Source organism: Typopeltis vanoorti, chromosome 19 (genome assembly GCF_054136105.1).
Source record: "Typopeltis vanoorti isolate ZY-2024b chromosome 19, IOZ_Tvanoo_1.0, whole genome shotgun sequence".
Lineage (NCBI taxonomy): Eukaryota > Metazoa > Arthropoda > Arachnida > Uropygi > Thelyphonidae > Typopeltis > Typopeltis vanoorti.
Window position 1 is genome coordinate 7,572,117 of NC_143567.1, and position 14,130 is coordinate 7,586,246.

General features: G+C 38.1%; 1 protein-coding gene across 1 annotated transcript in view; it reads right to left on the reverse strand.

Moving 5' to 3' along the window:
- LOC150095836 (cell adhesion molecule Dscam2-like) overlaps nt 1-14,130 on the reverse strand; it is a 137,188-nt gene that overhangs the window by 42,828 nt on the left and 80,230 nt on the right. Inside the window, exons 13-16 of the mRNA XM_090409145.1 lie at nt 11,219-11,462; nt 8,155-8,253; nt 7,605-7,793; nt 339-632 (exon numbers count right to left, since the gene is read on the reverse strand). Coding sequence (XP_090265271.1) covers nt 339-632; nt 7,605-7,793; nt 8,155-8,253; nt 11,219-11,462 — 826 coding nt within the window. The remainder of the gene's footprint in view (nt 1-338; nt 633-7,604; nt 7,794-8,154; nt 8,254-11,218; nt 11,463-14,130) is intronic.

The window sequence follows — 14,130 nt, forward strand, 5'->3', positions numbered from 1 at the left end:
ATAACTATTACGCAATAATACAGTATTGTTGATTAAACACATCAACTGGCTGAGCGCCATGAGCAAACAATGGAATCGCATTCTTGCATGGTGACGTCATACATAACAAAAGAAAGGTATTGTAGATTTGTATGCAGTTGATTGTCGTTTCTAAAATACAGTTTTGTACCGTTTCGAAATGTTTTTCTTCCTCACTTTGACTTGGATCAGTTATAAAATGACTCAATGTTTTTTACTACAGGGACTGGAGAATGTATTAATTTGCATACCTTATTCTGATTGTCATAAATTAACTGCTCTGAAGGTCATCCAAAAAAGAAAGCAGATTTTCTTCTTACCTTCGGTGACATTTAATGTTTTGAATTCGTAGTGCGCTTCCGTTGCTCCAGCTGTGCTGTGGGCAGTCACCTGGAGTTCGTACCAAGTGGCAGGAATTATCTGAAAAATCGAAAAATGCGATTGGTTGGAAGGTACGTTACTGGACAGGGTGCGCCAAGGTCTGCGGAACTTTTGCCTCAATTTGATAATGTAGTGGGTGATTTCGCATCCACCGTGTTTCCATCTCCCGAGATTTAGGGTTGCCTCGTTGGAACTGACGGAAATGAAATCTTCCTTCGCAGGAGACAATGGCGCTGTAAGGAATATTGGAAGACTCAAGTTAAAACGGAGATGGCACTAGCCTACACCGAAGTTAAAATATATCTAATCATTCGTAAATAGATTGACAAGTAATGGCAGCCTTCAAAAAATATTAAAAATTATGAAAGAATCTTAAAATTTTCATTATATCTATTTTGTTAATAAAATTACTCTAAAAATAATATTATACATTAGAATATAATTTAAAATAAATATTCCTTATAAATTCCGGATTAAAATGTTTAAAAATTAATAAACACCATTTTCTAGAATATAAGCTTTTAATATAAACAAACTTGCATCTCTTACAAGGATTTGTTGTGGTCTGGAGCAGTCAATGGATAACCTTGTAGGGTAATGGATGGCAATGCTGTAGCCACGAAGCTCGGCTATTTGTGTTACCTTCTTGCCATGATCAGAGCTTTAATAGCTGAATAATCTTCTCCCTACACTGTCCTCTACAGATAACGGGGAAGATGAAAAGCATTCTTGCTTCGCCCCTTTAAGCCAGTCATTATAAGGACAGGTGTTTGTATGTATGTGTTATTATTGTCTAGAATTTTTACTGATACTTTTTTTATGGTTAATGAATTCAATGATAATTATAAAATTACTGCAAGAATATTAGATTAGATACAATAACATCAGAGAATCGGACTCGTAAGCAAAGTAACTGTTTGGTCACGAAGTGACAACGCATGCGAGAGCATACGTTCACTTATAAGGGACAAAACGTGCAGCTATAAAGCGATTGATTATGATAACCTACTAAGGCAGCTTGCAACTCTGCCATGGCATGAGAAAGTACATGGTCGGGGAATTAACAGTACAAGGATGTTTGAAGGAAGCTACAAGTGATTGAGAATTCGTCGGAGGGGTTGAAATGGATGACTTTAAAGCACGAGCAATATAAAAATAAACCGTTATGCAACTTGTATCGCGTGAAACGTGATGAGTAGTCCAAAGAACAAATCAAGCGAGTGATAACAGAAACAAAAGCGAAATCGGACTACGAAAGGAAGTTGAATGAATAGGGTGAAGGAAATCCGAGAGTTCTTTAGCTACGTGGAAGGAGCGGTAGGATAACCTTAGTAAACATGGTCGGCAGGCGCCGATTCTAAAAGGCAAATGAGTGTCGGTTTAATGCTGCTAAGTGCACTTTGCCCTGAAAACATTGCAGGGTGAATTATTATTCGGCAAAGTCCTATTCTGTTAATGGAATAATACTTATTGGTATAAGTATTATTCCACTTCACACGTGAGGTCACAACACCCAAATCACGAAGTGCTGTAAAAATTCGGTGTTGCCAAAATAAATTCTCTAAAAACATCGACTGTTTACAGTAGGAATTCACCTAAATTTTCTTGTAAAAATGTATATTTTAGTTCTCTATGTAAAGCTATCTGTATAAAAAGCAAAATAAGCCCAAAGGGAATTAACTCGCTCATTGTTTAAGAAGGAATGTAGAAGTATTGAAACCAAGAGCATCGCCCAAAATTTCGCATGGCTTTTGAAGATTGTTTGCAAGACCCGTCGCAGATGCCCTTCTAGCTCAATATTGAAAGGGCGCGGCGCGAATAAAAAAGAAATGCCCGTAGGCAAGATTAAGGAGTAAAGGAAGTAAGATTGTCGGTGAATTTTCGAGAAACATTATACAGGGTTCTCCAAACTACTAGCAAGACTCGCACGGGGGCGCTAGGGGTGTTTTCTTCATCCTGAGTGAACCATCCACGAGAGAAGTCCAGAGGTGTAAGTTCCGGAGGGGAGGGTGGAGAGACCCATCCACCGACGTCGTTCCAGTCACAGCCGAAGATATCCCGAGGCGATAAGGTGAAATCTTGCCGCAAAGGTCCTGTAGTGCAATAAGTGCAACCAGGCCTATGCAGAAATCCTTTGCCGGGCAGTTCACGATGCTGGAACGCCTACCTTATATCCCGCCTGCTGCTTCGACTATTCATCGGTGGCTGGTGTCGCTTCGAGGAGAATTCCAAAACACGGAACGGAGGAAAGAAACCCCACTCAAGCGCCGGAATAAAGAAAGAAGGACGGAAGACACATACAAGATAGGAAGAGACCCATGCGAGTCTACATATTCATTTATTGTTTGTGAATTAAGAAAGAATTCCCTATCGAACTGCTAAATTGTTTAGTTTAAGGAGATATTATTTAGATTGTTAATTTTTCTCGTAAATGTGTACAATCGCAAATGAGTGAAGCGCAGTTAATTTCCCTCGGAGAAAACATTGAGCTATTGAAATTTCTTTAATTGATTATATGTGATAATCTGCTTACTCATGGGAAACCTCATTCCCATGAGTAAGCAGACTGCTAAAACACGAACTTTTCCGCATGGGCTTTTTTAGCAAGCCCAAGTTGTTTATCAAACAGTATGTTGCTTTTATCAACCGAATTATAAACAATTCAACCGCAACTCCAGACACGCAGAATGGCCTATAATTTAAAGCCTTACTCTTAACACCTCCCTTATTATGAAGGGGAACAGTTTTGCCCTCTTTCCACTCCATTGGAATTTGGCCCGGTCTAAGACTCCCGTTAAAAAAGTATCAATGCTCTTTTGCTAACATCTTGGAACATTCCCAGAAGACATTTGTAATATGTCATCAAGTTCCGCACGATGTCACATTCAAGAGGTTGACTACTGTATTTCCTTCCCAGCGGGCTGTACCCATCGTTCTACCAGTACTATCCTTCATTATCAGTCTCTCTTTTACTGATCACACATGGAAAAGACTCCCTAGACAAGCAATTCACTTTCTTGTCGGCTCTTTTGTACTCCTCGTGCAGCTGGTTATTGCCATTCATCGGATGACATCACATCGGATAAGAGCAATGCCGCAAAGAACGCAACTTGTAGGTATAAGGAAGTTATTCTCCCACTTTACAAGGCTTTGATAAGAGCCCGTGTGACCAGATATGGTCACTTGGGTGCTTGGAGATCAGAAAACAGTCGAAGACATTCAGTAACGTAACGCTGTTTATTATATCTGGTCTGTAGAGCTTCGCATGTGAAGACAAACAGAAGCGTGGACTTCTTCTGTTTGAGAAATGACAGAAGAAAGCAGCTAGTAAATGGTTCTTACAATGAAGATACAGGAGAAATTTCGGCTTATGACAGGTGTCGCCATTCCAGGAGCTAAGGGTGACCTCGCATCCTTCCTGATCAGGAAGGATGCGAGGTCAAGTTCGTTTCACGGCGTGTAGGGAGTGAAAGGAATACGCTGCGAGTGCCTCTTTGGCGAATGCTTTTAAGGAAAGGTAGGAGAGGTATCAAGCAATTAGGCCTTTCAGGATCTGCACTTCCTGATTTCCAGAAACGCCTACATTATAATAATTCATTAAAAAACCAAAACACCCAACAAACTAGAATGCATATAACAGAAATTTCAGAACGATTACTTTTGTGTATATTTTTTTTCAGCCACATTTGCTTCAATTTTCTCAAAGAAATTGTATGCGTGTTATACTCGTATAATTTAACAGAAACGCAAGCAGCGCTCGTTACTGAAATTTCTACGAAACTTGTGGAAATAAAACAGTAATATCTCAGCAGCACTGAGTACAGCTTTCATTTTCGTTAATGTATAATTTAAATATAACTGTTTTTGTAACGAATTGTAATAGGACGAACGATATAAGTGGAAGAGCATACACAACACTAAATTTTCATATATAAACAACACTCGAAGAAGTATTTTTCCTTTAATAAATATACAGAATTTTCGGAAACCTGGTGTAGAAATTTCAATGCAGTCTTAGGGTTAAAAAGAGAAGACAATCGAAAAACAAAAAAGTGCATCGATTACAATGTTGGCAGACCACTCCAGAAGCTCCCTCCATTTATAATGCGATCACATATCGAGTAAAAAGAGTTAAACTTCCCAAAATGAAACTTTGAGTAAGACATTTAAATTTTGATGGTGTGAAGAGAACTTCACGGCTGTTTTCATAAAAACGCGTTTTATGAAAGTTTCGTTTTTTCCCCGATGGATTCCCTGCCTGAAAAATATGTGTCGCAAGACCGGAAAACGAAGGTAATCTTGTTGCTATTCTAAGCGTGCAACAGCCGATCTAGCAGTCTGCCCATAACGCGAAAGACCACATGAGCACGGAATTCAGGATGGGACAAAATTCTACTCGATCTTCGGGATTGAGTAGAACCGTCTGCAACTTGTTAACGGGGTTAAAATCAATGCTCCGCATGCGTAGTTCAAAATGTTCCCTGTAAAAGTTAGCATGGACAGCATACGAGTAGATAGGAGAAATCATTGTAATTCGTTCAGAAAATTTATTCTGAGAAGAAAAATTAGTGGAGTTCATAAGGAAGTGAATCTAATGGCATTGGAGATCGAGTTCGCCTTCATCTTGTACCATCACCATAACACGTTTTTGTTTTAAATTGTTTGTCTGTTATGTTTTTTAACCATAAACGTACGATGAAAGCATACATGAAACGTGGCCCAAAATGTTGAATCTAAAAACGTGTGCTCATTTTTTTTTAATATTTGTTTGTTTTAACACTTAGTGTAAAGACCAAACAATAAGTGTTTGTGTTAATAAATTTACTTTCCTCTAATTAATATGAAATCGCTACTGTTTACAGTAGGGTTTACAAGAATAAATATTAGAATTTTTAGTGATGGGATGAAATGGGGCGAAAGGGAAGAGAAAAAAAAGACAAAGCAATCAAGCAAGCAGAAATGAAATAAAAGAAGCAAAATATTTTAAAATATGACAGAAAATACGTTGAAAGAAAGAGCGAATTTTTGAAGCGCGTTTAACAAAGAAAGAATAATGAATAAAAGATAACGTACACCTCCTCATGGTTCATATCAGGAACTTGATAATGACGATAGTATATAACCTATCAAATCACATACTATCAAATTTCCCAAAACTGGCGACTAAAAGACTCCAAACCAGCAGACACATTTTAGAAAAGTGGATGACAGACAGGAGGATCCATGCTAACCCACAGAAAAGCTCAGCTATATTGTTTACTAGAAAGAAGAAAATCCATACCATGGAGGATATTTATCTATTGGGAGTAAAGATTCCATGGCAGACTGAAGTTAAATATCTTGGAGTGATTCTTGATAGTAAACTCCTATTCAGCAAACATATTAGTTACATTACCTCAAAGACATCCAAAGTCTTAGCACAGCTCTACCCTATGATCAACAGACAAAGTAAACTGGACACGCAAACAAAATTAACAATTTACAAGATGGCAATTCGAGCGGTCATCACTTACGCATCCCCAGCTTGGAGCCACACCGCAAATTCAAACATTGTAAAACTTCAGAGATTACAGAATAAGTGCCTGAGGATGATTCTGGAAGCCCCTTGGTTTCTAAGAAACACCCAGATCCATAGAGAAGTTAATATCCCGTATATCTCTTCCTTTTTCATAAATCTAGCTGAGAACTTCTTTACCAAGACAAGTAACCATCCAAACCCGTTAATCAAGGAAGCCTCGGAATATAATGAAGCAGAAATCAACAAATATAAAAGACCAAAGTCTATCTTAAGTTCAGCTGAACACAACTAATTTCACTGCCCTCATTGGGCGAGCATATAGCTCACAAACTCTCCATTCAAAGTTCTTCCATTACAAGACAAAGGGGAATATGAAAAGCAATTTTGCTTCACCCATCTAGCCAGAAATGTTAACGTTAAAACTATGAAATTATATACTATCGTTTATATAAATTTCCTTTCATAATAGAGAGATAAAACGAAATTCAAGAATTTCGTTTATCTATTAGGATGATTGTATTTTGTATTTTGTGGAAACATCTTTTGCAAGATGTTATACACCCTCTGCCCAAAAAGAACCGAACTTTTGATAAAATATAAACACAGGCCAATTATAATTATTGAAATCATTTATTTGAATCAATATACTCTCCCTCAGCTTCGTTTGGCACGGTCAATTAATTCGATAAATGAGTTTTTTATATCGGTTTTTGGGATACTGTTGAGGGTCGTGGTTACTGTCCCTTGAAAGTTTTCAATGGTGTCGTGTCGCTTTCCTTTCATCGGCAAATGAACGTCGGGGGAAGAGAAAGAAGTCACAGGGTGCTAAATCAGGTGAATATGGCGAGTGATCCAACCAACAAACTTGGTTTTTGTTCAAAAACTGTCTCACAATGTGCGAACGATGAGATGGCGCATGATCGTGCAAAAGTGACCAGCTGCCTGCATTACGATATTCATGCCGTACGTGACGAATTCTCGCTATCAATCGCTTCAAAACTTCGAGATAAAACTCACTATTGACTGTTTGGTCAGGCGGAACGAATTCTTTGTGGATAATGCCATTGGAATCGTAGAAACAAATCAGAATTGTCTTTACTTTCTGTGTTACTGTAAGCAGTTTTGTATTCTAGTGTGTCATACTTACGGAGCCAGCAGTAATTCTGAATATCATTTCTCTGACGGCTTTGTAAATTTCGGTAATTACTGACAATACTGGCGTTTACTAAATGTTCGCAAGTTTCAAAAACACGAGATTTTGGTTCAAAATGTGTTAACATATCTAAATCCGATTTTCTCTATTTCCGGATTGGCTTTAGGATGTTTCATTCACAATGTGGGCGTCGATGGAAAGAATGTGGTTTACTGCTGATTTTGCTTTACAAGTTTTGTTGTGTATTTTTGGAATATTATGACTGATTCTGCTATCTCTTTTTGGTTTATTGCAATGAATATTATATGAATAATAATGTATATGGCAACTTCATAACACTCACTTTGCTTTTATGTTTATTATATAATTATATTCGCAACGTGTTGCAGTTATAATGAAAAATTTGTATTTTTTAAAAAAAAGATACTAAAATTCTGATGAAACATCTCGGGAGGAAAGTATTGCCCATTTCAAGGGGTAAAAAAAAAAATATAAACGCTTCCTTTAGTAGAAAAGAAGTCAGATAAAACTCACCAGCGCCCTCTGTTCGTGCACTAAGTATTCCACTGGGTTCGCTTTTCCCCACGCTATTATGAGCTGTCATATAGAACTGATAGCTGGTTCCACAGGTGAGCCCTTTCACTGTGTAGATTGGGCGCTGGGTGGAAATTGGAGTCTCCATCCAGGCTTCGTTGCTGTCTCTCCTGTGATGCATCAGGTATTCTTCAAATAAAACCAAGAGAAGAAGAAGAAACATCAATTATTTATGGCTGAAAATAACGTGAGAAATAATCATTTTATTATCTTCTCAACAATATTTCATTGAGACATTATAGGCTTATCCTCATTGCAGAAAATATCTCAACAACGAGACATTTGTGAAAATATTATTGGCTGTCGTATTTTTTTTGTTAAGTGTAAATAATACATATTTAATATTTTATACTTGCATAATTTAAACAAAGTAATGCTTTTGCTTTGTATCAGTTTTTCATTTTTTTGATTCCCCTCCTTATCTTTGTCTAGTAGGAAGTACAATTCCTTAGAAATAAATCAACACAATTACTAACAGCAGAGTTTTTACCTCTTACAGGATTACCAAAGGTTGCCTTCTGGGTCCAACCAACTGTAATTGATGATGGCGAAACAGAATGGATTTCAAGAACCGGAGCACTCGGAGGCACTAGAAAAAAAACAGGAAATCTATATTTTCATCGAATCTCGCAGTTGTTTTGATTTGTAATAAGTGGACATTTCGTTTATAGAAATATAGAATGGATAAAATATAGAATGTCTCACAACATCATTTTTGTAAACATATCTTCCTTATTCGGGCATGGTTTATGTTAGCTGTGTATTTGTTACATACTGAAGACGTCTGCAAGGTAAGCACAATAAAATCCGCCCCCCCCCCCTAATGGTGCATCGATATATGAGACGTTCTGGTCTATCATCACACTGTGTGTTGAATTTTTGTTATATGAAAACCAAAAAATAAAATCTGTTAATCGATTTATGTGCTGTCTGTCAGTTTACGATATTTCGAATGTTACTAAACAATAAATATCTTTTACCGCAATTCGCCAAAGGATAAGATTGCTCGTTGCATTCAAGTGTATTTTCGTAAACCCTTTGGATGGCAACTCGCCGAACGCCCTGGGAATGGTGTGCAACGAACGATCCTCCCAAGTTGGTTCGCAGTTGCTTTCTTTGTTTCTAATAAAATATGCTTCAAAGAGTTTTGCTTTCTAGATACCTTTTCTTCTACTGCAACGATTGTTTGTCTCTCGAGATGGTTGTGCGAGTGTGGTTTCGTGTTTACGTATACAGAAACTTTTGTTTTTTCGGTGTGTGGAAAAGATTTTTTTTTCTAAGCATCTTTAGATAAAGATAAAAGAAAACTATTAAAGCCTAAATAAAATTTGTATATTCTATAACAAATTTAATTAATCTAAAATACAAAGATTTTATTTAACAATTTAAATACACACCAGTAAGTGAAATATATAAATTTAATATAATAAAAGTTTGAGAAAACGATTTGTAGTTAGAAGAGGGTGATTGATTCATTCAATCCAATACTCTTGGAGGGTAATGGATGGCAATGTTGTAGCCAATGAAGTTCTAACTGAGGCTCGGCTATTGCTGTTACCCTCCTGCCATGATCAGAGCTTTAATAGCTCAATAACACCTTATCCCTACACTGTTCTCTACAGATAACGGGGAATATGAAAAGCATTCTTGCTTCGCCCCTTTAAGCCAGTCCTTATAAGGATAAGGATTTGTAGTTAGAATAAGAATGATTGGAATCAATCGACCGTGAGATGCGGCGATTGATTCATTCAATCCAATACCCTTGGAAGGTAATGGATGGCAATGCTGTAGCCAATGAAGTTCTAACTGAGGCTCGGCTATTGCTGTTACCCTCCTGCCATGATCAGAGCTTTAATTGCTCAATAACACCTTATTCCTACACTGTCCTCTACAGATAACGGGGAGGATGAAAAGCATTCTTGCTTCTCCCCTTTAAGCCAGTCCTTATAAGGATTTGTAGTTATGATAAGTGAAACCGCCCCGTGTGGTTGCCGGGATAAGAATAGCACCAACGTAGCTAATGAATGTCGTACGAGGCGACTAAAATTGGTACCTAGGGAGGGTAATGGATAGCAATGTTGTAGCCAATGAACTTCTAAGGCTCGGCTATTGCTGTTACCCTCTTGCCATGATCAGAGCTTTATATAGCTCAATAACACCTTATCATTACACTGTCCTCTACAGGCAACAGGGAATATGAAAAGCAATCTTGCTTCGCCCCTTTACGCCAGTCCTTATAAGGAGTTGTAATTATGCATGAATTTATACTTTATGTGATGCATTGTTGATCGAGAAGTTAAGTTTATGTATAGTGTTAGATGTTACCTAGTGAGGGTTTGCTTGTCAAAACCAAGTGGTCATTAAGGTATGTTATGTTCTTCCCTAGCGAACGAACTCATCTTTGGACACGTTGTAGCAGAAATGTTATGCCTACTTTTGCATTCATTCTTCGTGCAGCACGTAAACGAAATAGGCTTCGTTATTAAACCATTTTGTTTCAAAGTGCTTCCAGTTTAAACACGAGACTTGAGTTGAATGACAGCTAATGTAGACGCGGTTAAGTGTCTCATTCGTCTCTCGGTTTGTTTACAATTCATTACAGATCGTGCGCAGTGGTAGTCGTAATTTTACATGTGAAAGGATGTTACTAATGGTGTCCAAACGCTTCTGTTTTACTTTGGACACAGTTTTGTTTAACTTTCGCTACTCGATATTAATCTCTTCGTGAACTTTTATTGAATGTGAATAAGTATGGATAGATGACACGACAAACATTCGGTCATCTGATGCGGAGAATGACATATTTCACTGCACTACACTGGGATTAAATCTCCCGGTGTTTAAGAGGAAATTCTTAGAAGCGGGTTTGGATAAAGGGTGTTTTAATGCCTTCTGCGACTGGCGTTATCTTGAACTATATTTCTCTCTCTCAGATAAGCTTTCATTTGAAGCAATAAACTGCACTTGCGATTAAAATCGCATCTGAGATACATCAAGTAAACAGAAAATTAAAGTCCTATGTTTTAAATCCTTAAGATTATGTGAAAATAATTATTATTCGAGGTTTTAGAGCACTTGTGACCCACAATGACAATACAGTACCGTGCTAGACACGAGGAAGTTCATTAATAAGGTATATAAAACCAAGTATTTCGATCTAAAACGTAGATTACCTTCAGTGTGACTAAGAGTTCAAAAAATATCGAACAACATCGATTGTTTCAGAAGAGATACGCGATCTTCTTATTGCATCTTTTACATCGAAACCATTTTAGATTTGGGCATTTATTCAAACCGTTACATTTATATATCAACCTTACATCTTTTGTACGATGCCACTCTCGCACGCGGTCGTGTCTCTTGAAACCCATTGTTGTTATTCCACGGTTTTGAATAGTTAGTTACACTGAAGATGATGCACGTTGAAAAAATAGTTCCAAATAGTGCCGCGAGGCGGCGTGGTATGATCTTGAGATCGTTCTAGTTATACTATTATATCTGTTAGATTCAACAGTAACAATCCAAGTATAATAAAATATTTAATATCACCTTACCATCATCTAGAGTTTTCACCACTGTTTCCTCCGACCTTGGGCCAGCGCCTTTGCTGTTAAACGCCTGTATCGTTACGATATAAGAAGTAGATCGGTGCATATTTGTAAGATGAACTTCAAAAGGTGGGGGTTCATCCCTTTTCACTTCGTATGTCTTATAAAGAAAGGTTTCCTCGTTATTCTTGGGTTTGTAGCCGACGTAATACCCTTTAATATCGCCATTCCACACTTCTTTTCTGGGAGGCTAAAATATTGGAAAATAAAGCGAAATGTTAATTCCTGTACATTATAAAATATTCAACTTCATTTATAGATTCAATTACAGCTATTCTGACTTTCACAAGTAACAGAATCGTAAACAATTTACCCCATCCCCCCAGTCCGGGATCTTTTTTCATACCTGCTAACTTAGTATTACCTTCAAAAAGGCCTAATAAGGTTCTCCAAGTTGTCGGATTTATTCTGCATTACTAGCAATGCAGCAGCAAAGATTTTAGTTAGTTTTTTATGCATCAACAAAGCTGATAGGAACCTTGGCATGCGATTAAGTCATAACTGGATCCGTTCACGTTGTGTGTGTGGTATCAGTCGTGCTGTTGCAGATAAAACGCGAGCAAACCAAATTCATCGTTTTGCATTTCTGATAATCTTTGTGTGCGTTATTTCTGGAAGAAAAAAAAAGAGATAATTTGATTGTGAAAGACTCCTAAGATTAAAATCGTACTCAAATTACAACGGTGGCCCATAAAATTGTGTTTTCCCTTTAGAAAAGCGCACAAGATTTCTCTTTTCGCCTTAAACCGGAATAAATTGCGTTTTCTTTGTAGACGTTGGTTAAACACACCTGATCAATAAACCCCTCGCATCCCGAGGAAATTAGTTACATTTTCGCCTACCTTCTTCTTCTTTCTAGAATCTATTTTGGCGTTTCTGCTCTGTTCAGAAAGTCCTTTTCTTAAAATAAAAAGTCTTTGAGCACAAAAAAGTCACCGGTGATGTGTAAATACGCCGTGCAAGGGATGTTCGACGCCTAAAACTAACCCAACTGGATGCGTGGCGGATGACGCACAGAAAGGCAGAGCACAAAATAAAAACTACTTTCACTGAAAGAAGAACAGCGCGCGCAACACACCCAACAAGAGCCTCGTGGATGGTTTTATCGAACGTGCAGATTACCCCCATCGGTTGGCGCTTTCATTTCGTTTCCTTTGATTCTCGTATTCGCACCTCACACCGTAGCGATTTACAAACCTACTTCCGATAGACCGAGATAACTGCTACCTCCGTCTTCTTCTTCCCCCCCACCCCCACCCCTCCTCACAAATCATAGGAACGAAACTGGTCTTGCGGGTATCCCATAAACCACCTGATTGTGCTGGAAGTAGGGAAGATAATCACAGTTCGGCTCCCAAGGAAACTGAAAGAAGTTCCGCAGGATTTCTTAGAAACCTGTATTTGGACGGAGAATACAATTGAGAAAACACCGTCGTCGTGACAGCCTTCAAGTATTGTTCGACAGTCGCTTCGAGGAGTTTTCTGTAGTTCCCGATAGATTTTGCGCGTGAAAAGTAGTCATAACCTTTCTCTGAGTGTGGTTCATCGCACAAAAGAATAAATGTTATCTGGGACGTGTAAGAGGGGAAAATATTGATAGGCCTTGAATAATAAAATCAATTTAGTTAATTTTTATGCCTTCATAATTGCATCGTATATGTTCGGTCTTTGCATGACCCGTGTACCAATATCCAGAGTACTTGATCGAGTTTTGATATGCGTTGCTATAGAGCAGAATTAATTATAAAATAATTGGACTCCCGCGATGTGTGCAGTTCCATTGCATTTCCGATTTAATGTCGCAATATGGACGTGCATTGTTTAATTGCCCTCACTTAAACTCGCATTAAGTGCGACCTACTCCGCCATTTGATCTTTAAGCTATTGACTACAAGCAAACGCTCCGTGTTCCGGATGATTCTTCTTGCACACCCGTTTATTGGAAATATTTAAACAGCACTCTAAAAACCGCAAGCAGTTTAAATGTTTTACAATAGAAATCACAGGTCACAATATGTCAATAGAGAACTCTACAAATGCGCTCGCATGTGGATTTGGAAAAAGGACAAACTTGTCCAACCACTATGCAACAGCTCTCATCACTTTATGGAACTCTTCTTGACTGATTGGTATCACATCATTAAAAAAAATTGAAGGAGGGGTATTAAATCCGATGCACGTAAGCAAACCTGATTACAACTTCGACATTACAACACCTAGTCCATTTTTTTACATATTCTAATAGCGAGAACAAAAAAGAGATTCAAGGAATCATTCTCGTATCTTATAATATTTCTCTTGGGAGACGGGAAAGCAGACTACACTGGTGACTTCCTTCAGGCATGCAACTAAGTTAAGAAAGGCAGTCGAAGGTCCTGCCTAAAAGGTCAAGAAAAACGTGCGCCAAACAGGAACATTTACAGTTGGAAAGCAGAACTGATTAATCCATAGAATGACATACAGCACTACGACGGTTAAGGTTATCGAGGAGGATTTCAAACGGTGATTTTCAATTTTCAGAGAGAGAGAGAGAGACAGGAATCCGTAGAAAATCGCATAAACAGGGTACTGGAAGCCGTCTGAAAATTGGTCATCTAACTCGGTGATAAAATACCTCACATACACTGGTGTTGGGAATCGCAGCCTTCGGATCAATGGCAGAAGGTTGTGTGAGACGAAGAATCAAAATTCCAGGATGGTTTCGAAATAATCACATGAGAATATGGATCCAGCACGAAATTGTCGCTACTGCTTCAGCTCGTGGCAATTGTCATGAAAGAACCTCAGTGCTGCATTTTCATTTCCGTAGTGTAAGCCTCCAAGCAAGCACACTCGCGACCCTTAAACTGCCATCTACT